The following is a 27180-nucleotide window of genomic DNA, read 5'->3' as shown; positions in this document are numbered from 1 at the left end:
TGAAGGGTCAGTTTGATAGTGATGGTCCCCAGTGACTTAAGGAACAGAGCAGATGTTGAAGTAACAAATTAGCTCGTAGTGCAAATTGTACTCTTTGTAGTGGTAGAAAAAGAAAGAATTGGGGGTGTGTGGATGTGAATATTAGTGAAGTGGTGATTTTCTTCTTTGGGAGTTTCATGTTGCTGCAAATATGTTTTCCAGAATTGCATGACTCCTTCCGAGAAGCTTTTGTTCTTTAAACTTATGAATGTTAGGAGAAGGAAGGAAAGTCCTACATGTCAGCTCATCAAAATGAAGCAACATGTACTGAAAAATAAATACCCAGTCTACCAGTACATAAAACTTGCACAGTCATTCTGAGAAATTGTACAAAAAATATAGACACCTCAAACAACACTTGATACATTTACTTGTTAATATTTTTGGAAGTTTATCTTGCAACTAACTCATGTCAGTGATTTATTTGACAACTGTTTCATATTCTCTGTGTTGTTTAATATTTATATGTTATTTCTGACAATGCTCTTCCTGTCATATCCGGAGTTACTAAACTCTGGATGTACTAAACTACAGTCAATTTATGTTAAATATGTAAAAATGTTCCTGAACAGATAGCTCATCTTACTTCCCTCTGAACTGAATTACCTCATATAAGATAAAGATTCTAACAATTCAGTTATACATGGTCATAGTAAAAGGAATTCACACACACAGACACACAAACAACACAAACTGACATGCATACAAAAGGAAATCTGTGGGTAGTTTCATTTAATACTTTGTGTGATTATGTCAACTTTAGAGGCAACTAAAATCTTTATAATTGTTATCAAGCAGACAACACACATTTTTTTCCTATTGAATTTTTATCACTTTCAGTGGAGGTTTTAATGAGCAAAGAAAAGGTCGGAATGCAAATAAAAGAGACACAAACAGCATGTCTAATTCATATAGTAGAAAAGAAGTTCCTGAATAATTAACTCCACTGAAGTAAAATATATGAAACAAACTTGATTTGGTGTAAGATTAGTACAAACTCTTACAGTCTCAGGAACAAGATCATTCAGAAGACTGTTCTTCCAGGCACTTCACATTAAATGGTGTTGCTTTAATTAGTTCCCATGTAGAATCTAAAGATTATTTTTTAAGTTATCTACCTCCTCCTATTAACTAATCTAATGATATGCTTCATAGCAGAAATCTGATTACTGATTAACCCAACGAAGAAAAATAAGAATGAAAAATTCCAAAAATGCTACATGTAGTCTCAAATGCATTTTTATTTAGGTTCTCTTAATTCAACACTCCAACATGATTTATGCATTGGTTATATATAATTTTCAGAAAATCCATAAAAGACAAAGAGCAAACCCTATTAGTGTATCTAAACAATGCAGTTGTTTAGACTGGGTGAGCACAAGGGAATTGAACTAAGATGCACTGGCAAATGAGGATACCCCTGAGAAAGAACACTCTGTTGGATTCCTCCTTTCATAAATATGAACTTTCTCAGTATTTATGGTATTAAGAAATGGCATTTACAGCTCTTATTCTATCTTTCTGAAAAAGTATCACACAAATTCCCTCACCATCTCACCACCAATGGGCTTTGATTGGGTGGTACTTAAATCTCAGTTATTATGTTGGAAGATAGGGGAGAAATGAGAATGAGTTATCTATGACTAAAAGTACTAAAGCTGCTTATAAAGGTGCTATCAATTTTTATAGTTATTCCGCATGTTTCAAACCCTGAATTTGGTAGATGAGGGATAGTATTGGAGATAATTATTACTATGAACACAGTAAAGATGCTTCCAAAGTACCAGTTTATTATTTTACACCAAGGTGAAATGTATCTGTTGGTTTATTCTCTTTTGAACACAACCATCTATAAGATTGTAATTGTACACATCTCCATTATCTCTAACCCCAGCTAGTTTACCATATACCCACACCCCCCCGTACATCCCTAGTTACAGCCCACAAGCTGGCAAAATCTATGAAACTGTGCTAACAAGAACTTATGAAAAGAACATAATAAATAGTTGCTATTACAACATGACCACTATCACATCATTTTCTGATCCAATGGGTTAAGAGTATTGTATTTCATTCTTTGCTTTTATCTAAAGGTTTAGTCAAATCGTCTCAGATGTATAACTTATAGAGCTATGTTTATAACTATGCTTACATATTCTGCCGGAAACATTTCTGTATTTCCAGCGTAATCGTTCTTAGACATTTGTAGTATGAATTATTTCTAATAGATTCAATCAGTTAAATTGTTACTTTTATGCTGACATATACATGCATCTATTTAAGAACTGGTGTGTAGATCAGGTAACAAGAAGTCATGCAAACATAATCCTGAGATATAAGTTGGTAATTCTGATTTATTACACTCTTGTTAAGAGTTTGCTTTCTGTTGTTGGTAAGACTACAGGCGTATCAACAAAAACCAAAAGTACAGAAAATTTTGATCCTCGATTACTTGCAAGTAGTATCTCCTTTGATAGCAATTTAGTTAGATATTAAAACTCTAAGACTGTATGATGCTTCTAAACATATTAGCGACACCAATATTTCAGGCTGATAAGCATCCTTTTATATTAAAAGTAATAGACAACAGACATGCAAGCAATTTTCATGTTCTGTTTCTCTTCCCCAGAGTGTTTACTCTAGCAATATGGTCTCCCAGCTGAAGAATGAATAAAATCTGGAAAATGAGGACAAGAAGTTGTTGGGGTTGTTAGCAGGAGGCAGGGATGGTTAGAAAAGATAATTTTACACAGGTGGTTGATGACTGATGGAGGTGGATGCATTTCAGGAGAAATGGAAGATTAATATCTGGGAAACACTCTACCTGTATAGCCCAGCGAATTGTCATCGTTATCAGAGGTGGGGATGGGCGTCCCGGTGTCTTTTCCCCTCTCTACGTCTTCAGGGTCTGTCGAAAACAACACCAGAGCTGCTGATGGGGTCACAGTAGTAACAGTAGTTGCCATTTCGATCACAGCATGTCCAGACACAAGTAAATCCACATGTGACAGAAACACACACAGGGACAACACACAGCGCACTTCCTCCTCGCCCCGCCTGCGGCTCACTGAGCCCGGCGAAGGGCTCAGCAGCATGGCTCACACTTTCTACTTCTGCTCCTTAATTTCCCTAATTCTCTGCTCTGCCTGCACCTTTGCTGCACTTCAAAGCTGGCGAGAGGGCTCTGACTGCCCTCTGTGAGGCCGCCAGCGCGGACTGAGGGAGCATATGGAGGAGGGAGAGGCCAGGGTGACTGAATGCTAGCATTGCTAATTTTCTACCTTATTGTTAATCAAAGCTATTGACTGTGATCACTCCCCATCATCGCTTCATCTCCTGCCAATTACAGACTCCAGGGACTGTACCTCATATGGGGGTGTGTGTGGGGGGGGAGGGTGTGGGGAGAAAGAGGGTCTTGTCAAAGAAGAGGGCAGATGATAAAAACATCATACTTTTCTGAGCAGCAGTAAAGAAAGCACTGCAACATCCCATCTCTCAAAAGGCAACAATTTGTCATCTTAAAGGACTGAGATACATTCACTAAAATGAATGCATGTGGAAAAGGAGACTTAACTTTGCACATGTGGGTTTGAATATTTGAAAACATTCCAAATTGCTTTTGATTCTAGAGTACAATCATCCAGACAGGTACTTCCATTCATTCATTCTCACTTTTCTTGAATAAAAGAAATGGTTTTGTATGTTTCTCAAACTGCCCATCAATTCTCCTATGTCGAATTTTAGGCTAAGCATGATGGCATTCAAGTCCCAATATTCCAAAGCAGAGCTGCTCTATAAATAGATGCACACAGCCCGTGACACCACTAATTTCGCTGGAGCTCAGTCACTCTGTCTGTTAGATAAATATGGGCAGAGTCTCTAAGCTCTGTTGTTGATAAGCAAACAGACACAATAAAACCCAAGTGCCTACCTCCTAGATCGAATACCAGAGAGTCCTAGGTCATTCAAGTTGAGCTGTCCTGTAGGCTTTCTAACCACCTTGAGCAGCCGCTAGAGAGGGTTTCTTAGTCTGAGCCGTGAAGAAGCGCAGCTGTTTACTCGAGGAAGGAAAGTCTGTCACTTATGAATGAGGCTGCCAGGCAGGACACGCAGGTAATGCTCCTTTACAAACAGCGCAGGGGTCATTAATTCTGTGTCCCTGCTAGCTTTTTTTTTTTTTTTTTTTTTTAGCTAGACTGACACATTTTGTCTTAGACACCGCTATTCAAGGAGGTTGTAGAGCATTTTAAAAGAGGATAAAAAGTCCCACACGAGTCTGCTTTGTGGCTTTCTGCATGTAGCATGTTTAACGACCCTGTCCCTGTCTTCCCTTCTCCCCAGTCCATGTGTCACTTAATTACCCTGGTGAGGTTAAAGTGAAGGGGGAAAAAAGGTTCAGATCTCCGCAGACTAAAGGGGAAAAAAAAAGAGGGCTCATTATCACTCTATTCATCCTTGCCTTCCCAGGAATGGCTCTGGTCATGTTCGTCCTTAAAAACCAACTCTGGGAGTGGTAGGGCAGGGAACCAGTCCACCAGCTACCCCTCAAGTCTGTTAACTTGTTTATATGCACAGATTGTTTTGGTCAGAGATGTAAGCCACAGCAGTAAGACAGAATGGGAACCAGGCATTTTTGCGTATTTTGAAGCAGTGTTAGGACAATGTTCTGTCTCAAACTAGGTAACCTTGCTCAGATAGACTAACCAAATAAAAGAGTTTCATGTAGGAAGATAAACGGAAGGTGCTTGCTCAAATGCATTAAAAGGCTTTTAAGGACCACCCCTGTTTACAATTGAGTTTTAAAAGATACAGTGTGTTTAGGGTCAACTTTAGTTTTACAGACTACTTAGTTATAGTAGCAGATGCCCTCTTTCAAAGGAAATACTACTTTCAATTTATGATGAGATAGTTTATTTAATGTGAAACTACATATTTCTCACCACTCTGTTAAAAATACTGTAAAAATCTATCCAAATCTAAGTAAATTTTTCTGTAATGGTATTATAAGACTTTGGGGATAAGGGCTATGAATGCTTTTTTATTAAAGCTTCTCTGATGAGAATGAGGACATTATTACAAAAACAGCAGAGACAAGGAAAGGAAGTTCACTATCATTTGAAACAAGATACCTAAGTCTGCTAAAAGTAGATTTTTCACCTATGTGTAACTTATCCTAAGTGGTTTCTGAATTTGCTTTCCTGTTTCCACTCATTAACATCTAGCCCCTTCCTAGGCTCAGGAAATAACAGACTTTGCATCAGTGAATTTTACCTTACTTCTGCAGTATATTCTGTCTGTCGAGTATTGTCTTTAATCACTAATGTGCATCCCTAGTGGTTTACATGGTAAAGAATATGCCTGGAACACGGGAGACCCAGGTTTGATCCCTTGATCCAGAAGATCCCCTGGAGAAGGGAATGGCAGCCCGCTCCAGTATTCTTGCCTGGACAATTCCATGGACAGAGGAGCCTGGGGCTATAGTCCACAGGGCCGCACAGTCAGACACGATGGAGTGACTCACACTTTCACTTCTCACGCTAGATCTTTAGGTCTAGGAAACAAAAGATGCCAGTTTTACTACATTCTTTTGTCTTCTTCCTTTCTGTCAAAAGGTAATTATGACAGGAAACAACCATTTGACTAACAGCGAGTGAGCCGTAGGAGAGAGTCCAAAAGGTATTCATTTAAAGTTTTTGTTAACTAGTATTGATTATGTGAGCTGTAGAATAGAATATAAATGAGGCAAGAGGTTATTTAGTGCTTATTTAGAGCCACCCAGGCTTGAATTGAAGTAGGTGTGGCTACAGTTGATAAAATTCATCAGGTCATTGAAAAATGCTCTAGCACCAGGGGTGCTGGCTTCCGTGAATCTGTTACCCCCCAGACAGTGAATTCCCTAAAGATCAGGTGATCTGTCTGTTTCACATTGGTAACCTGAAGTCCGACAGTGGACCTGCAACACAGAACAGCCTTGAAAGGCTTTTTTTTTTTCTTTAAGATAATTCATGAATTAATGAAAGGTGATAACCAAGGATGTAAATCTCACTCACAGGATAGGCTTTCAGTCTGAAACAATTTGAAAATACAAAACCTGTAATTTCTGTACCAGTATCATACTCAGGGCTTCCCTGATTGCTCAGTTGGGGAAGAATCTGTTTGAACTGCAGGAGACCCCGGTTCAATTCCTGGGTCGGAAAGATCCACTGGAGAAGGGATAGGCTACCCACTCCAGTATTCTTGGGCTTCCTTTGTGGCTCAGCTGGTCAAGAATCCACCTGCAATGCGGGAGACCTGGGTTTGATCCCTGGGTTCGGAAGATCCCCTGGAGAAGGGAAAGGCTACCCACTCCAGCATTCTGGCCTGGAGAATTCCATGGACTACAGTACATGGGGTTGCAAAGAGTCAGACAGGACTGAGCGACTTTCACTTTCATCATACTCAGAAGAAAAAAAAAACTTGATATAAATTAGATGCTATTATACTCTCTGTATCCCTAGTACTTGCAAAAGCATATAAAACATCTCTTTCAATAGAAAAATAATTCTTGAGTCATAAAACTATAGACACTCAGAGTTAGAAGTATGTTCTACATACTTTCTTTCACAACAATCTTTCATCAGATTTGCAAATTCATCTAAATTTAATGGCCACATGATCTTCACTGCTTCTCAAAGTAACCCATTCCAATTTTATAGTTACATCCTCTCTTCTATGTACATATACATATACATCTCTTCTATGTTCATATACATAATCATATAATATACACATTATTTGTATAAGCTATATAATATATAAATGGGCCTTCTTGTAACAGTCTTATACAAATTTGGTGAGCAACAACAATGATAAATGGGAATGAAGACCTATAGTTTTCTGTGTCTTTCAGAAAACTTTCTCCTTAAATATAATAATGCATTAAAGGTGATACAACTATCTTTAATGGTACATTAAGGGTAAATTTGAAATTTGTTATTTTATATAATAATGCCTTTACTGAAATTTCCCCAACAGCTATGCCAAACAATAATGGAAACTTTGAATTAGAAAAAAATCATTATATAGCAACCTCTAACAAAATAATTCATTCAGACAAGCATCATCAAAAGATACTAAATCCATTTGGTAAAAAGTTGTAGGGAACAGCATATACAGGGAAAATGTATTATCCCAGATTACTTGCTAACTGCATAAGGAAAAATTCACTTTTATAATAGATAGACTGACCTGGCAGTCACCACTTGCATTCAGTAAGCAAATTTCATATCATGAATAGCTGGTAACTAAAAGTAGGAAGACAATTGCATGATAAAACATAGAGTGGAACCTAGGAAGTGTCTGGGCTAACAATGCTCGCCCTGAATTCAATCAACTTAAGATTCAACTTAAAATCTACAGAAAACAAAATATATTCCTAGGATACACATGTTGAATAAGTAAAGGATGAATTATCTTTAAGTTACTTTCAGATGGTTCAGAAAAGTATATTAAAAGCACTAAAACAAATATGGCATAATATTAACAATTACTCAATCTATAATGAAAAACATTTCCAAAAGTTTAAAGGATGGCAGAGGAAGACTGAGTGGTCTAAAACTTTCTCTATAATATGCAGCAGAAAATAATGCAATGAAGTTTCCCTTTCCTAGTGATATGAGTAAAGTAGCTAATAATTTTGTAGTACAAAGACTTTATATTTGTATGTTTGTACTACCATTCAACCCATATTTCTCTAAACTGTTCATTATATTATGGCAGTCAGTGTTACTTTGTGGAAATGTAGAGGTCTCTGTTGTTTAAATTGTTTCATTTATTTATTTTTATTTTTTTAATTGAGTGTGAATTTCATAGCTTGGAACATTAGCGTTTTCATCTTTATCCTTCATTTCTGTCATACTCAGTTATGAAAATAGATGCTAAAAATAATATCTTCTTCCTTTGGTCCTACTGTAAAGTGTCAAGACAGTTTCTTTATAGATTTGCATTATCACTGTGAGGTCTCTGGCATTAATTGACATTTTGAAGATGACCATTAATAAAAGATTAGGGAAAAGCAAATGAATATAAACTACTATCAATATGAGAATTGTGTTCTGCAAATTGGATCAATTCTCATTGATTCTTTCCTACTAATCAAGAGGAATGCAGGGAATGGGTACTTTAAATGAAGTACTGAGAACATTTAATTAGAAACCCAGGCAATGAATTACAAAATCAAGCACAAAAACTATGTCTGTGAGGCTTTAAATTTGTGTCACAATTCTACAAGATCAAATTAAAATTAAACTCAAACTTCTGCTTTAATCAAGTATGGTTAAAATGATTATGGAAAGTACGTTATCATTTTCTCCATTGTTTTGTATTGGGGTTAAGACGAGAAATAAGAGTTATATTTATAGAAGTGGAAAGAAAAAAAAAAGTAGGTGCTTTTAGGAATATCTACTTTAAAAAAATTAGAGAATGAAGCAAGTAAAAAAAAAATCATTCATAGTGAAGACTGAATGACTTTTCCAGGAGTCTATACATTATAGAATATTAAGTATAATATGTATCAGGTTCCAAAATTGTGCTACAAAATGCTGAATGAAACCTAACTTTTTAAGCAGCAATATAGTAACAAAGAAAAAGCAACATTTTATAGCCACTTTTAATTTTGCTATTAGAAAGAAAGCCAATGGTGCTGTGTTATATTCTTTCAAAGATAAAAGAATCATGAATATAATGATCCATGCGGACAATGACTTAATGATTGTTAGAAAATATGCTGAGATAAAATGAATTTACATGATACAATTGATGTAAAATATGTATTCAAATAAAGTTTTTAGTGAATGGTGGTGTTTAGGGCTTAGTTGCACTAAGCAACTCTTCGCGACCCCATGGACTGCAGCCCACCAGGCTCCTCTGTCCATGAGGATTCTCCAGGCAAGAATACTGGAGTGGGTTGCCATGTCCTCCTTCAGGGGGTCTTCCAACCCAGGGAATGAACCCAGATCTCCCACACTGCAGGCAGATTCTTAACTGTCTGAGCCATCAGGGAAACAGAACACTGGAGTGGGTAGCCTCTCCCTTCTCCAAGGGAACTTCCTGGCACAGGAATCAAACCAGTTTCTCTAGCATTGCAGATGGATTCTTTACCAGCTGAGCTACCAGGAAAGCCCAGACGGTTCTTCCTAAATTGCAAGATTTTACCATCCATTACCATTGAGAGAAACAAAAAACATTCAGAGTAATTTGGTATTTGACTGAAATAATCTCCATGATAAACTAGGTTATTGTACCTGTGACCTAAGATTCTGGGATTGTATTAAATGAAAAAGATTTCATACAATGATTTCAAATTAAATGTTAGTGCTTTTTCACATTTTCTAGTTTAGTTGATTAGAATGCATACATAGTATGTGAGAAAACAGAAGTAAAAATTGTTCTGATTATAATCACAAATAATATTCAAACAATGCTTTAGTTTACTTAATATGAAGTAAATCATTTATGTATATGTATATTTTCTCATGTCATTTTTTCAGCTCTATCAAGATCATAGTCATCATCATGATCATAGTCCACATGACAATGTTCCCGTTTTAAAGATGGTGAAACTAACGCTCAGAGAATTCCTTTGGTCTCTGTCATGCAATCAGTAAGCAGCGAATTTGGAATTTGATTTCAAATTCCTGACTACAAAGCGCCCACATGTTTTCATGGTACTCTATTTTACTATACTGTCTTTACTCATCAATCTAATTCTAGGGGCTGGATGGAATTCGACAGTATATAGGCAATGGAACACTAGATTAGTGATTCTTTTCCAGTCGCTGAACAATAAGATTGTGTAATTTCACAAATCTATTTCTGAGCTCCATTAAGCATCTCACAGGGCTTCTTCACTATCTTCTTTCATAGACCATACAAAATACAAAAGGAAACTGGTTGTGTTTAAGCTAGAAATACATAGTAAAATATTATGAAAATAGGATTTATCATTAAAATAAAGTTTTGCCCACATATTTTTTAAATTTGGAGATTGAATCACTGACTAAAAATATTCAAGGTAAATTCAGAGTCCTCTTTTTTTGACAACAGCTTTTTTTGTTACTCTTCAGGGACAAAGATTTATGTTTTGGTATCAGCTTAAGAGCACTTAAAGCAGGGTCAAGACTTAGTATGCCTGGCCCTGGCACAGTACTTAGAGCAGAGTAGATAATCAATACATTTTTGCTGAATGATTGGATGAAAAACCGACTCAGTTTTGCTAGAGTCAAGAGTTTAAGACAGAGGTAACTTTTCTTAATGAATGAATATCAATTATTCACTTATTTAGGATTCTCTTATATACTTACATAGTTAAATTTACTATAAATCTAATTCAGAATGGCATTATGGTAAATTACTATTGCTGATAGAATAATAGCCTTCTCCCTTTCCCACTTTCCATGCAAATATATACTCTAGGTAATAGAAAATTGTTAAACTTAAGTCATATGAGTGTTTTACTGGTGGAAGTTGACCTTCTTGCATATTAAAAAGGGGTGATTTACAAATATCCATGTATGACAAACCATATATAAAGGAAAATATAATAAATAATGATAATTCTCAAAGCCAAAAGAAGTTGTAATTTAAAGAAAGCTACTAAATATTGCTAGGTAGGTGAACTCTACTTTTGCTTTATGAGCATTCTCTGACTTGAGCAATTTCAGATATAGACATATAGATAAAAGTACAGATATATCCTGATTTGAGTAAATGTAATGCATTCTTCAGAGAGGCTATTTTTGAAGCTAAAGTAATACAATACAAATTTGGAATTAATATTTGGTTTGCCAATGTCACATTTTGTTTCTGCATTTGTAAAAATATTACAGTTCTGGAAAAACAATGGAGAAATAGCTACATGAAAATTCTCAAATATAATTTTGTTTGAGCTAATTTGGGATATATCCCAAGCTGGTGAAATCTGATCCAGTACTAGAAATTAACCTATATTAAAGCAAAAACAGCAAAAAAAACGATATATATATACATGTATATCTTTATATATCTATCTCTATCTGTAAAATCCTATTAACATAAAGTATACTACTGAAAGTTAGGAAGACAAATACATTAATGGATAAGCTTGCAAATCAGAAGAATACAAATATCACCAGAAGATGTTTTTAACTCATTTAAATTCAACTTAATTTGACAAAGTAAGATAAAGCACAAAGCAAGATAAAGTGCCTTCTGCATGGAAATCATTTTACTGATGGAGAAATGCTTATAATTTTAAAACCATTTGTTTCCAGATCTCTTCTAGTGGGAACACTGACAAATTAGAGCTCTTAAAATATTAGGGAAAATTATGCTTTATCATGACAACATTTGTTTTTCTTTGATGCCTGGATTATTTTGTCCGAAAGTCATGGACGTTTTCATGGAAACAATAAGTAATGACTATCCCTTTATATAACGAAAAACTAAGCCAATTGTCTAATTGAATTCTGCATATACTCAAAATGCTCAAATAAAATCCTCAGTTACCTCTGATGTGACAGATACCTTGGTGGGATGGAATTTAATCTGCAGAAACTTGCTCCCTTGAACTTTATCTGTGAGAGTTAATTTCCGGTCCATTTTACTAATATTTCTGGCTCTCTCCATCTGTTGACTTTTTTGTTATTCTCTCCACCCACTTTGCCCTGGTATTCAAGAGCTTTTCTTTTATTGTGCTTAGCATCTGCTACTGTTCCACTCCTTTCCAGTCAAAGCGTAGGGTAACTTCAACGTGGGCTAATTAAATGGTGCCTGAAGTGAGTTAACAGGTGGTGGCCCCAGCTGCGCCAGCTGCATGGACACATCTCGCATGTTAAGGGCAGAAGTGGCACAATAGTAACACCCGCATTAATGGAATACTCCTTCCGTAGCATTAAAATGATGTTGGGGACCAAGAAGAAATAGATCACTCCTTTTTTCATAGAGGGATAAATCTGGTTTTGAGGTATGGTGATCACATCTGAGGTTCTGACCTCTTTCTCTTTTTCACAAATACTCTTTTCTCATCATAGAGTGGGCAGATTTACTACCATTTCCTTCAAGTGTATGAATAAAACAATCTTTTCAATCACTGGTGCTAGTTAACATATTGAATGATATTCAATTAAGATTCACATGGTTTGTTAAATTCAGTCAAAGTATCACATTATTTGCTTAGCATTTTGGAATAACTATAAGTATGTATGATTGTTTCTTTAGATATTAAATACAGTGTGATATTTAGGAGGCACCAGTTAACTTTGTGACCTTGGACAAGTCATTTTATATTTTCATTTTTTGGCCTCAGTCTCTTCATCTATAAGTTGTGAAATAATAGTATTGATTTCATAGAAGTGTTATGAGGACTAAATAAGCAAGTATTTGTAAAGATCTTACTATAATCCCAAATACCTAATAAGAAGTCAGCAAATGTTAGCTATTATTATAATTCATGTAAATTTAAAATCAATGTTAAAAGGATCATTTAATGTTCTTAATGGGGGAAAAAACCCTACATACTCGCTTCTTGAAATGAGAAAAGACACATTCTATTTGTTTTAATGTGCCAAGTTTGAGTTTATATAGGATAAAAGATGAATAAAGTGAAAGTTGCTCAGCCATGTCTGACTCTTTGTCACCCCATAAACAGAAGAGCCTTCCTCTTCTGTCCATGGAATTTTCCAGGCAAGAATACTGGAGTGGGTTGCCATTCCCTTCTCCAGGGGCTCCTCCTGACCCAGGGATCGAACCTACGTCTCTGGCATTGCAGGCAGATTCTTTACCATCTGAGCTACCAGGGAAGCCTACTCACACAGAATTCCCCGCTAAATCATTCAGGATGTACTTCCATATAGAGGGCATTTCATACAAATGGCAGGCCTCTTGAACTGCAGGCTTTATTTTTAGTTTGCCTAATTGCCTGGTTGCTTTGTGCTGACAAGGAGAAATTCACTCAATTTTATTTCTTAAGGAAAGAAAATACAACATGATATTGAATTACCCTACAGAATTCCTCACTCTCAGGGCAACTTTCTTTCTTTTTTTTTGTTTTTTCCTTGCCCACTGCTGTTTCAACTCCTGCCCTTCTTTCGCTGTCTCTACTCTTTGGGAAAGACCCTGATGCTGGGAGGGATTGGGGGCAGGAGGAGAAGGGCACGATGGAGGATGAGATGGCTGGATGGCATCACCGACTCGATGGACATGAGTTTGAGTAAACTCCGGGAGTTGGTGATGGACAGGGAGGCCTGGTGTGCTGCGATTCATGGGATCGCAAAGAGTCGGACACAACTGAGTGACTGAACTGAACTGAACTGAAAGACACTTAGAAACTGCTGGTAAATTGGAAGGAGGAGGGGAACGTCTGAAACATCCGCAAGTTGGGCCGGCGGTCACGTGATAAATTCCAGCTCCTCCCCAGCCCACCCTCTCCCAAGTGTCCTGCCAGGGGCGACCGCCGTCCATCTGCAACCATTCTGGGAATCTCTAAGGCAGCATTCACTCAGTTGCTAAAGGGACAAATTTCCTCCATACTCTCTTCATTGTCTGCGTTTTCTAACCATAGTCACGGTTCTGTGCTCTTCATTCTAATGGTGCTTTTGATGATTGGGGTCATTTTATGTCTTCAGCTTCCCCAAAGGTCACGGGGATTAGCTATGTCCAATTGAGGACCAGAGAGAGCCGTGGCAGCTTTCTCCCCTTCATCCCCCTCCACTGATTTCCCCGCAATGTAAGAGTGGCAACGGTGGTGACTTTTTCTCTGGTTTTCACTCTTGCTATTTTCCTTACAGCCCTCCCCTACTTCTCCGTGGAGAAGGCTTGTTTGTGGCCATCATTGTGACCCAAGAGGTTTTACTGAAGCAAATCCCCACTGAAAGCAGGGAATTCATTGTTTCAGTTTGCTTAGCTCACAGCCTTTCAACATTTACAGTTGATCAAGTCAAGCTTCCTTTGGAAACAGCATTCCCTTTCTTTTGTTATATGTTGCTGAGTGTAATCAGCGACACACATATACTATATAGTCTATTGATTATGAATGCTATGATAGCATATCCACTGTGTTTTTTTTCTGTTTTACTTTGTTGATTCTGACTTTTTTTTAAATGCACTTCCATTATGTTGTTCAGAGCATTCTAGCTTGCACTTGTTTTTTTTTAAATGGAAACTCTGCCAGCCTTTGTTCTCACGTACTTTAATAGTGAGATGATATGTTTCACTTACTAATGTTGTTCCAGAAGAGACATTCTTATTGTAAATTAATGGAAATTCTTGAAACCTAAGACAATACAAGTAACTGTTTTTAAGGGACGTGTGTATGTGTGTGCCTGCAGCGGGAGTGAGGGTCCTGAACAATAAACACCCCAAATAACCCCAAATACCTTAAAAGACATTCAGCCATTTATGTCATTAATCATATTCAAGTGATAGTGGGGACAGTTTATGTACAAATATTTTCTGGGCACCAATATTCTTGGCTCATGAAGAAGTCCATTCATTAACAATGGTCAACAGTTTAAAACATGGTAGGAGGCAATCCTCAGCAGATTTTCCTTCTTAATAGGAGTCAAATGACTAGTAACTTTCTAGTTAGTGAGATTATCTCTTTGGCTCAGAAGAAACTGTGCTGCACATTCATGTTCAAATTTGCAAATATTGCATTAATTAATTTCCATCTTCTGCAGTTCCTATTTTATAATTCAGAACACATTTATTTATGTATGTGGAAATAATGCTCATTTATAGATTCAGTGGCCTCTGCTATACTGCTTCATTGAACTTTTTCAAGCTTCATTCTTAATGTATGTGTGCATGTGTACACTCAATCATGTTTGACTCTTTTCGACCTCATCTACCAGGCTCTTCTGTCCATGAAATTTTCCAGGCAAGAATATGGAGTGGGCTGCCATTTCCTCCTCAAGGGGATCTTCCTGACTCAGGGATCAAACCCACATCTCTTGTGTCTCCTGCACTGGCAGATGGATTCTTTATCAACTGTGCCAACTTTCCATAAATATGTAGAATGAAGACAGCCTAAGGGAGTATCAAACGTAAGATTGCTTTCAATGATGCTGCTCTGTGTGGATCCTTTTGGTCAGCACATATATGGGAAATGGATAGAAAGCTTAATATAGTAACTAATACTTTTTTCCATTGGGCTTTTGTGAACAGTTTTTAATAGAAGTGAGACTTTTTAAAGGAATACATTTTCCTGCAAAATGAGAAAGGGGACTGGAATGCACAGATATGGAATAAAAATCTATTGAGTTTTACATATTACTAGAATTATGGTAACTATGCATGAATACCTTAGTGACATATTGGAGAAATTATAAATACTTTAACTCTTGCTGGTAGAGAAAAGGAAAAATAACTAGAGGAAATTCTTTGTAATTTTTAATCTGCAACATTTGGCAGTTGAAAATGTCCTAAGACTTTAACATAAACCTTAAAATCATAATATATGGCATCAGAAATGACCCTAATATTAGCAATTTATATTTAACAAATTAATCACCAGTTTGCATTAGTAGTAAATTAATGTATGTAAGTCAAATATTTAAGAATATGTACCTTTATTTTTAAATTTCTGGGGGTGGAATAAGACTAAACTGTTTGTTAACATTAATGTTAAAATTTTATTTTTGGAATGTGTATTTCATGCTTAAGTATGATTATAAAAAATACCTGACAACATAATACCTGCTAACCAAACTTGCCAGTAAATATAACTCTTCCATTGGTTGTAAGTTGCTTACTTATTTATAATTCTGTAGCTCCCGGGGGGGGGGGGGGGGGGTCTTTTAATTGTACATAATTCTGCCAAAGATAAATAAATACAAAGCATAATAGTAAATGAGAAAACACAGACAGTGGAAAATGTGCCAAGGTAGTTATATAATGTAGGTAAGTGACTGATCATTATAAAAATGATAACAGCATACTGTACACCATGATTAGAGGATAAAAATATTAATGTCAACATTTTCATCAATCACATGTATACTTGATTTACCAGGCCATTAATAGTTACATTTGGAGATGCAAATGGCAACCCATTCCAGTATTCTTGCCTGGGAAACCCCATGGACAGAGAATCCTGGTGACCTACAGTCCATGAAGTCACAAAGAGTCCGACATGACTTAGAGACTAAGCAACAGCTATAGTGATATTGTTTATTCTTCTTGAAAAAATATTATATTCAGAAGGCTACCAAATCATAATGCAAGACATCCTGAATCCCACTATAAGAACTTCAAGATGTATTGCCTTTGCTGGTAAAGTCTGAGAAGCTTGGAAGCTCTAATTTTATGTTAAATAGATATATTTTTAAATTTTTATTTTTAATCAAAAGATAATTACTTTACAATATTGTGATGGTTTCTGCCATGCATCAGCATGAATCAGCCACAGGTATACACATGTCTTCTCACTCTTGAACCTCCTTCTCATCTCTCACCCCATCCCACCCCTCTAGGTTGTCAGAGAGCAATGGATTTGGGTTCCCCCAGTCATGCAGCAAATTCCCACTGGCCATCTTTCAATAGATATTTTTAAATTCAATCATTTACTTTGCGATAGCTATATGTCCACATTCAGTTTTAAGAAACGATGTACACATATCTCTTATAATTTTACCTAGTTTACCCTAGTGGTCACATCTTGCAAATATCGCAAACAAGTTGTTAACAATGATTTGAAGAAAGATAAAAGGCCTTTCCATCACGGCAAGGGTCCTTCATGGTGCCTTTTCATAGCCACATCCACTTTCTTCCCACCCACTCCCTCCTTTTTCTCTGGCAATCACTAGTTCGTTCTCCTAGTGGTAAAGAACCCACCTGACAATGCAGGAGACTTAAGAGACACGGGTTTGTTCCCTGGGTCAGGAAGGTGCGCTGGTGGAGGAAATGGCAACACACTCCAGTATTTTTGCTGGGAGAATCTAATAGAGGAGTCCAGCAGGCTACTGTCCAGGAGATTGCAAAGAGTTGGACATGACTGAAGTGACTTAGCACACACATCTAAAATTTTATCATTTTGCATATATTCTATAAGTGAAACCAGGGAGTATGTGGCTTTTTTGAGAATAATTTTTTCTCAATCAGCATAATTCTCTTAAGAGTCAATCCAAGTTGATGCTTCTATCAAGAGTCCCTTCTGTTTAATTGTCATTTAGTAGTCCACAACGTGATATATAATAATTTGTTTAACCATTGACTGACTGAGCTCTATCTTGGTTGTTTCCAGTTTTTGCCTATTATGAATAAAGCTATTATGAACATTTGTGTATAGGTTTTAATGTAAACATAAATCTTCATTTCTCTGGGATAAATGCCCAGGAGTGCAAGAGCTGGGGCACAGAGTAATTGATTTTCAGTTTTTGGAAAAGTGAAAGAAAAGCAAAGTGAAAGTGAAGTCGTGTCCAACTCTTTGCAACCTGGTGGACTGTAGCCTACCAGGCTCCTCCTTCCATGAGATTCTCCAGGCTAGAATACTGGAGTGGGTTGCCATTGCCTTCTCCAGGGGATCGAATCCAGGTCTCCTGAATTGCAGGCGGATGCTTTACCCTCTGAGCCACCAGGGAAGCCAGAAATTGCAAACGGCTTTCCAGAGTAGCTATACAATCAGTCAGTCAGCTTTAAAAAGCATACATACATATAAGTGCTTGGGCCTGGTGCACTGGGAAGACCCAGAGGAATCGGGTGGAGAGGGAGGTGGGGGGGGGGGTTGGGATGGGGAATACATGTAAATCCATGGCTGATTCATGTCAGTGTATGACAAAACCCACTGCAATATTGTGAAGTAATTAGCCTCCAACTAATAAAAAAAATGCAAAAAAAAAAATAAATAAAAAGCATACATGTATTCAGTGGAAGAAATGCCTCTGTGGCATTAGGATTAGGTTCAAGTTAAACCTTCGAGAGCTCTCTTCTTCCCTCCTTCTCCTTTCCCACCTCCCTTTCACTTTCTGTCTTCCTTTTCCCTTCCTTCCTTTCTCCCTCCTGCCTCCCCACACCCCCTCCTTTCTGCCCTTCTTTTTCTCCTTTCTTCCTTCTTATGTATGAATGGAATTGTGATAGAAGGAATGCCTTTGTGAACCTAATCTGAGAACAAGACAGACAGTATTACAGCTTTGTAGTTTCTTTAAAAGCACTGAAACTTAGTTTTATTAATTTTACAAGCTTTTAAGCATTTAATATCATTTTATTCTTCCTATATTAAAATAAAAATACATAATTCATATCAAGGACCTAGAAAATGCAGAATAATCTTTTAGGTAAATGTTTGCCTAGTGATTGTGACAAGCTAAATGCCAAAAATAATAGTCACTTTAGAATTAAAAAAAAAAATCACAAGACAGAAATTTATGTTGTCACTGTGAATAGCAGTCTACTCTCTAAGAGAAAAAAATAATATCTTAGGTAATTATGTAGTTATGGCTTCCCTGGTGGCTCAGATGGTAAAGAGTCTGCCTGAAATGCAGGAGACCCAGGTTCAATCCCTGGGTTGGAAAGTTCCCCTCTACAAGGGAAAGGCTACCCACTGTGGTATTCTTGCCTGGAGAATTCCATGGAAGGAGGAGCTTGATGCACTACAGTTCATAGGGTGGCAAAGAGTGACTTTCACTTCACCTCATTAGGTAGTTGAGAGCAAAGCATGTTTGGTATCATTGCATTCAATCAAAAGATTTGCATTCTAGGTTACTGTATAACTGTAGGAAAAAGTCTGAACGAAACAAGTATATAAAATTATGTTCTACAAAAAGCTTGTAGCTTTTGTACATACTAGACATCTTTGCATACTATAAAAATGATGTTAGTATATCAACTTACTAAAAATGATTAAGTTGGCTTAGTTGTTGTGGAACTATAATAACCAGTTGTTGATATTTAAAAAATTAATTGTTAAAAGATATAGGAAAAGTTACATTGACCAGGAGAGTAATAATAATAATCTCATGTAATTCACTATAAAAGCAAATGTAATTCCAATGGATAACAGATAAAAATAGATTAAAAATCATTTAGAATCTCAAATTTTTACATTTGTGGAATCATAGAGTTGAAGGAAGATTTACGATTCCAGAAATATATTCCAGAAATAGGTGTGTGTGTGTGTGTGTGCACGCACGTGTGCTTGGTTGCTCAGTCGTGTCTAACTATTTGCAATACCATGGACTGTAGCCCACTAGACTCCTTTGTCCAAGGGATGCTTCAGGCAAGAATGCCCAGTGGGGTGCCATGCCCTCCTCCAGGGGATCTTCCAGACCCAAAAATCAAACCCGTGTCTCTACATCTCCTGCATCGGCAGGCAGGTTCTTTACCACTAGCACCACCTGGGAAACCTGTATATATATTGATCCCATAAAACTGTATAGTCTTAGATTTTCAATATGAAAACTAAGGAATGTAGAATCAATTATCATACTAAAGCTAGTCCTTTAAATGATTATATCTACCATACTTGAAAAATCTTGTTATAAGATTTTATAACAAACCTATGCCAGTTAATAAATGGATTGTCAAGCTTCTACCATAAAAGATGATGTAAGGAAAAAGTGTTGCCCAACTGACCTGATCAATTTCTGTGAAAGAGATTGAAAGAATACTGATGGGGGTCAGACAGTGGATTGTCCTGAATTTAAACTACAACATTTTATTCGATAAACTCTGACAGCTTGGGAGATAAAGTTCAGGTCACACTGGCATTATTGTCTTAACAGTGAGATAAAGCACAGTAAAATGAAATGCAATAAAATGAAATAAAATAAAATAATCACCCTTATGGTGTTCTTTGAATGAAGTGAGCAATGACTAAGATAAAGATATGTGAATAATTCCATTGTAGATGATGGAATTAAAGATCATTTTATTGGTAAGAAATCATATTTGGTGTGTTTTGCTCAACTTCTTAAACATTTTAGACTTCAAATGGACAAGTTCATAATAAAGTAAGAAGAAAAAAGCTAGTTAAATAAGTTGCCTCCGAAATCTTCATAGAATATTTCTATATATGAAATAGTAAAAATGTATTACTAGCATACTTTCACAGAAATTGGAACTCTCCCCACCCTAATTTCTAAGGCCCACTTGCCATCAGTCTGTCACCTTTTAAGAGTGGCCTATAAAAGGATGTTTAGGGTATCAGGATAGATCCCAGAAGAATAAAGAAGAAGAAACCACTGAAACCTTAAGAAAAGGAAATGGTCCATTAAAAAATTCCATTAATACTATGAACTATATTGATTTCTTGTCCTTTTTATAAGCATAATTGCAGAAAGATACTTATTATTATATATTTGTAGATCTAAATATAGCATGTCAGATATAGGGACACAGTGTATACATTTATATCCTGAGGTATGCCGATATCTTACTAGCAGAAAACATGATCATAAGATTCATTTTTGCTTTGCTCTTCAGAGTAATACAAAGGTAAATATATTCTACTTTATAGAATTACAGTAAAAACTGGAAACACAGGTAAATACATATAGAGCACTGGAAGAAATAAAGAAGGATTTTAGAAGAAATAGATATAAATGCCCGATTTCAAGTGTCTAAAAAAGTTAACTTATATATTAGTGCATTTTGACTATTTAAGGGGAGACAAAAGAGTGAGAAGTCCTAGAATTCAGTAAAACGACTGACATCTCTAAGCAGAAGAAAATAGTAAGCATTTATCTTTCAATAATTGCTTTAGCTACATATTGACATAATTGATATTTCTAAAATGTAGGAATTGGTTTTAGAAATACAAACAAATATTTGCATCCATGAAAATTAACATAATAGAATCCTTGCTTAAAACTAAATAGCTGTAGAGTAGAAATATTCTGCATTTACTTTTCATACAGCAAGTTAACTAATGTTGTATATCTGAGCTTAAATTCTAATTTCTTCATTTTTAGTGACAGTATCTCTACACTACCTATCATATACTAACATAAATTGAACACAGTTGACAGATAAAAGCTGATATTATTTCATCTTGAATTCCCAGGTATGCCTGCTTGAGAGCTATAGTTTGCCAATCAAAATTCAGATTTTCTGAAAAATTCACTTTTCTGCGTGAAAAGTCCAAGATGTGTTGCCTATGAAATTGTTCATGTTCATGTTATGTAAACTGAGCAGGTGGGTTTTCTTTTCAGAAAATGAATCCTTTTCCAGAGATGAAAGAGGCTGAAGATAATGTGTCCCATAATATATTTAGGTGATGTTAACGAGGCAGCTATATTCCACTCACAGCTGTTGTCCCACGCTGAAATTAGTTGCTTCAGATTTTTGTTAAATAATTCCATACTTGAGAAGACTTTAGGAAATTGGATGTTAGAGGGACAAGCCAGCATTGTTCAGTTAAGTGGTCCTTGAACAGAAAAGTGCTTTCCTTTGAATGTAGGGGGAAAAGAGTTTGATCACATTTAAGCTAATCTATCATTTATCATACCCAGTGGGTAAGATAGTTAATGACTATATTGATTTTTTGTGTGTGTGCTTAGTTTTAAACACAACATTTAACCAATGTGAAACTGAATATGGGATTTGTTTTCTATTTGCTACTGATGCTTTTAAATTATCTTTATTTCTGTATGCATTGATTCAAAAATAAATTTCGAAAGGGTTTTAGGTAGTGTCATGTTCTTAAACCATATCTTAATTTTCTGATTAAAAAAAAACTTTGGATATTTTTCATATCTGTAGCTATTTTCAGAGCATCACAAAGGGATGGGAATTCACTGTTAAAACAAATAGCTTTAAAATGTAAAAACAAAACAAAACAAAAGCAGCAACTAGATATAAGCAGAGCAAGGTCTAAAATAGGATGACATGAGAAGAAGAAAACAAAACAAAATGACTTAAGCATTATGTGAGAGGTAGGCAAAGCTGTTCTTCCCTCTCACGGCTTATATCATTGGCTTATATTCATTTCATTGGCTTATATTCATTTCACTTACATACAAGCATATGTAAGCAATATATGTATATATATATGAATATACAGTCTAATACATTGTTGCTATTATCTTTTTGAATAGACTGTCATCTGTTTGATCAATTAATAATAAGAGAAATTAAGCTTTTAATTTTTACTTATTCCTTCTTTTGTGCTCTCACTTTCTTTGTATAGACCAGAGTTTCTGATCTATGTAATTTTCCTTCTCTCTGAACAACTTTCTTTTAATATTTCTTGCAAGGCAGATCTACTGGCACTATATGTCTTCAACTTTTACTTGTCTGAGAAAGGTTTTATTATTTCTCTTTCACTTTTGAAAAATAATTTTTAGGGTATAGAAATCTAGATTGTTGCTTTTTCCTCTCAGCACTTTAAATATTTCACTCTACTGTCTTCTTGCCTTTGTGGTTCCTAAGAGAAATCAGGTATAATTCCTATCCTTGTTCTTCTATAGTAAGGTACTTTTTTTTCCTTTGTCTCCTTTCAATAATTTTTTTTTTCTCTTTAACTTTCTATAGTTTGGATATAATATGCCTAGGTGTAGTTTTTTGGCATTTATTCTGTTTGGTGTTCTCTGAGCCTCCTGGATTTGTGTTACTATTCTGACATTAATTTGGAGAAATTCTTAGTCATTATTGTTTCAAATATTGTCTCTGTTCCTTTATCTTTTTATCTTTGTGGTATTCCCATTATGCATACATTACACCTTTTGTAATTGTCCCACATTTCTTGGATATTTTGTTCTCTTTAAAGTAATTTTCTCTTTATTTTTTCAGTTTTACACTATCATACACTCAAGCCTAGAGATTTATTCCTCCAGTCATATACAATCCATTAATGAGCATTCTTCATTCTGTTAACAGTGTTTTGGGTCTCTAGCATTTCTTTCTGATTCTTAGAATTTGCAGCTCTCTGCTTACATTACCCATCTGTTCTTGAAAGCTGTCTATTTCATCCATTAGAACCCTAGCATATTAATTGTAGTTCTTTTAAATTCCCAATCTGACAATTCCAACATCCCTGCCATATCTGATTCTGATTTTAATGCTCATTCAGTCTCTTCAGATGGTACTTTTTTTTTAAAATCATTTCGTGTGCCTGGTAAATTGTTGCTAAAACCAGATGTGATGTAGGAAGTGAAAGGAGCTCAGGTAAATAGAGTTCAGTAATGTGCTGGTGCGGTGTTGGGGAGGGGAAGCATTATGCGGTCCTCTGACTGATTAGCCTTGGGCTTTCGGTAAGCTGTCCCCTACTATGAACTTCGCCAGCCCTTGGCAGTTTGTTACCCTGCTTGGGTGGGACAGGAAGGCTGGAAGGGGCTGGGGTTGGGTGTTTCTCTTCTCCCAGGTCTGTTAGGCTCTGATGAAACTCCAGCAGGTTAGGCACTAGAGAAATAATCTACTTTGACGGCAGGCCATGTTAAAAAGAAGAGTGTGCTCCAGCTTCTTTCAAAATGGTCTTTTCCCCCTGCTCCTGCTGGAGACTTGAGAGGACTTTTATATGATCTTTACTGTGGGAACCTGGTCAAGTTCCCCATGGTAAATCTCATAATATTGTGGAGTACCCCCTATGACTGGGTCTCCCTGGAGTTTTTAACTCTCAGACTTGTCCACATTGAGTCAGCCTCAATTCATCAATTACAGTTCAAGTTTCCTTCTCTGACACTGGTTTTTGAAGAGGAACCAGTGGGTTCTGCTGGTGGGTTTCTGCTCTGTTGTGATGGTCTGTACCTGCCTATTTGTCTCCCCAGTTTGGGGGGAGGGGGCAGAGATTTACCTTGTGACCTCATTTTTCTGATAGATCTAAGAAGAGTTGTTGACTTTTCAACATCATACACAGTGAATATGAAGCAACACTTGATCTACACACGTAGCTTGAATTTTGTAGGCAAGCTTATATGTTGGATTGCTTTCCGTTCCCAGGTGGTGCAGTGGGAAAGAATCCACCTACAATGCAGGAGATGCAAGAGATGCAGGTTTGATCCCTGGGGTAGGAAGATCCCCTGGAAGAGGAAATGCGAGCCACTCCAGTATTCTTGCCTAGGCAATCGCATAGACAGAGGAGCCTGGTGGGCTATGGTCTATTGAGTTACAAAGCGTCATACATGACTAAGCAACTGGGCACCACACATGTAATAAATGCCAGTAGTAATATTTCAAAGACAATGTTATGGTAGTTAGGAAAAATTTATAGGAGTATTCTGATATTCAACATTCAAGAAATAGTGACTGTAAGGTATAACATTTGATATTTATCTTTAGTTACGAAGGGTATTCTTAGAGAATTCAAAGATACAAACACAAATTAAAATTTAAAAAAATTCTAAGAAGAAAAGAACTTAAAGAGCTAACTATGAACACTTCACTTATATTTCAAAGAGAACTACAAAGTCACATATAAATATTTGCTATATGTACTTTGATATTTAATTGGTCTCTCAAGTTTACCATATCCAAAAAAGTCTTGATTTCCATGCCTATCATCAATACATATACATGGGAAATCTCTCTAAGGAATATCATCTATCTCATTTTGCGAGTGAAAAACTTAGTCATTCTTGTGATCCCAATCACCGCTCCCCCCACCCCCCGATTTCTGCATTCACATATCCATCTATTTGCTAAGTACTGTTGGCTAAATCACCAAATGTATCTCTCCTTTTCTTCATGCCTACTGCCACTACCCTCCCCAAGCATCCTGCATGTCTCACCTGAACCAGCGTAATAGCCTTGCAACTACTCACCCTGCTCCTTGCTGGTCTTCCTTCATAATCTATTCCCCCAAACAGCCACCAGAGTCATTGGTTAAAAATACAATCAGGCTTTAATTTCCACTTAGAACTTTGAATGACTTTCTCTTATATTTAGAATAAAGCAAAACTCCTTTAACACAACCTGTACCACTCTTAGCATCTTTGTCTTAAGCCACAATTTGCACATGCATTTCCTTTGCTCATGTTGACCTTTCTCTTCAAACAATAGGTCAAGTTCATTCTTGCTTCTACACATAGCAGTTTTCTAAGTCTGGAAATTCAGTATTCTGTTGAACTGGCCCCAGCTTATCTTAGGTCTCACTTCAAATGCAGTGCCACCAAAATGTTCTTCTCTGATACCTTTTTATAGCCCTGATTAATGACAACAGCTTTGGCTGGCCCCTAATGTAACTTTACCCACATCTTTCTGTTCTTTCTGTTTCTTTTTTAAAAAACATTTTCATAACCTGAATTTGTCTTGTATATTTATTTGAATACATATTGAGGATTTTTTTTCATTCCATGGGATCATAAACTTCATGAGAACATGGATTGTGTATCTCATTAAAAAAAAAAATAAATTCTAGCACCTAGAGCAGTGTTTAAAATATGTTCAGTAGATGCTCACTAAATGATATATTACTGTATTACTTGTGAAATGAATAAATAGCATGGACAAATCTTGAAATGGAAATACTATAGAAAATTATGTCCAAGGTGAGTTTTCATATAATAAGGCTTCCACCTTCCAGGATACATCAGAATTAATAGCTGCTGCTGCTGCGTCACATCAGTTGTGTCCAACTCTGTGCGACCCCATAGACAGCAGCCCACCAGGCGCATTCCCTGGGATCCTCCAGGCAAGAACACTCGAGTGGGCTGCCATTTCCTTCTCCAATGCATGAAAGTGAAAAGTGAAAGTGAAGTCATTCAGTCGTGTCCGACTCTTCCCGACCCCATGGACTGCAGCCTACCAGGCTCCTCCATCCATGGGATTTGCCAGGCAAGAGTACTGGAGTGGGGTGCCATTGCCTTCTTCAGTGAATTAATAGAAAGGACTCCAAAGAGAAGCTACAAAGAAAATTTTTAATGGGACTAGCAGTGTATATATGTAAAATTCCTAAAACTTCTGATATCTCAGAAAATAAATCTCAGTCCAAGGACAAACTTGAAGCGTACTTGAGAGTGATAGGGAAAGTAAAAGAAATAGATTTAGACTTTCTTCAACATGATTATCCTCAGTTTTCAAACCAACAGTTTAGCATGGTCAAACATGATTAGTGTTTTAAACTGTCAATTCTTAAATTTACAAACAATTTTTTATTTTTCTTTAGACTATTTGGTTTAATGAAGTGACTTTGGCTACTCTTAGTTTTCTTTTTTTAAAATCCTAATTTTGTCACTTAATAGCTGTGCTATTTTAGTCAAATAGCCTCTCTGGGCCTCAGTTTCCTCTGTAAAATGGGAATAATATTGACACCTAATTCACAGAAAGTTTGTGCAGATTAAGCGAGTATGTATAAGTGCAAAGAAAATGGTATAAAGGTCATATAGGTGTTTGTTTTTGTTTAGTTCATTGTTTATATCTCTTTCTGTTTGAGTAATAAAATTCTTGTTATTTCATGATACCTCTAGGAACTCATGCATAAAGAAGCTTTATTAGATTTAGTGAGAAGGGAAGAAGAAAAGAAAAACAATTTTTAGGATGCAGTAGAGATGGCTGTGTTCCAAATAACTTTCTCTGGAATCCAGAGGTCAATTTGCTGAGGCAAGCTGCAGATGGATAGATAAACTGTGATTTCCGCATCTTTCTCCAAGTGGTAATTGTGAGCCTTACAGCCAAGGGCCTCTTTTAATGAATAAAAGGGAATGAAAAGGTCACCATTTTTCTTACGTGGTAATCTCGGAGCATTGCTTTTTGAAATGTCACAACCCTAAACAAGTTGAAGAAACCTCTAGGATGCTGATCTTAAAATCAGGCAGTGATTTAAATGGAGCCTCCACCATCATTTAGGACACTGTCGCCATGACTAGCCTGGGGCCTCAGGGGACAGAGGCTAAGAGATGCTGGGGAGTGCACAGCTGGCCTCCAACCTCTGGGGAGGATACCGCTCTCCGGGGTTAGCACAAAGCTGTGCCTGTTTCTCTAAAGAATATATTTTAAAGAGGAAAAAGTAGCTCAAACAGGGAAAAAAACAAACAACAAAAATAAAAAACAAAACAAAAAAATGCACATCCTTCTCTAAAATACTCTAAAGAAAAACAAGGAGTCCTTTGATTCTTATATAATTAATTATCTAAAAAAAAGATAGAGGGAAAAATATATATCTAACAACACTATATACGTTGTTAGATAATTTGAAGTATAGATGCTTTGGGAAAATCATACTGATTTTTTCTTTAACATTTCTACATTTTTCGCTAC

The 27180-nt window shown here is 36.3% G+C and overlaps 1 protein-coding gene across 6 annotated transcripts in view; it reads right to left on the bottom strand.

Annotated features, from left to right (window-relative positions):
* Nucleotides 1-27180, bottom strand: part of ROBO1 (roundabout guidance receptor 1) — a 1227175-nt gene that overhangs the window by 558199 nt on the left and 641796 nt on the right. For all 6 annotated transcript variants that reach the window (XM_070455058.1, XM_070455063.1, XM_070455057.1 and 3 more), the window contains one exon: nt 2864-2947. In XM_070455058.1, coding sequence (XP_070311159.1) covers nt 2864-2947 — 84 coding nt within the window. The remainder of the gene's footprint in view (nt 1-2863; nt 2948-27180) is intronic.

The sequence above is a fragment of the Odocoileus virginianus genome, chromosome 25 (genome assembly GCF_023699985.2).
Source record: "Odocoileus virginianus isolate 20LAN1187 ecotype Illinois chromosome 25, Ovbor_1.2, whole genome shotgun sequence".
Classification (NCBI taxonomy): domain Eukaryota; kingdom Metazoa; phylum Chordata; class Mammalia; order Artiodactyla; family Cervidae; genus Odocoileus; species Odocoileus virginianus.
The sequence above is the reverse complement of the archived record's forward strand: the minus strand, read 5'-3'. Positions and strand labels throughout refer to the sequence as shown.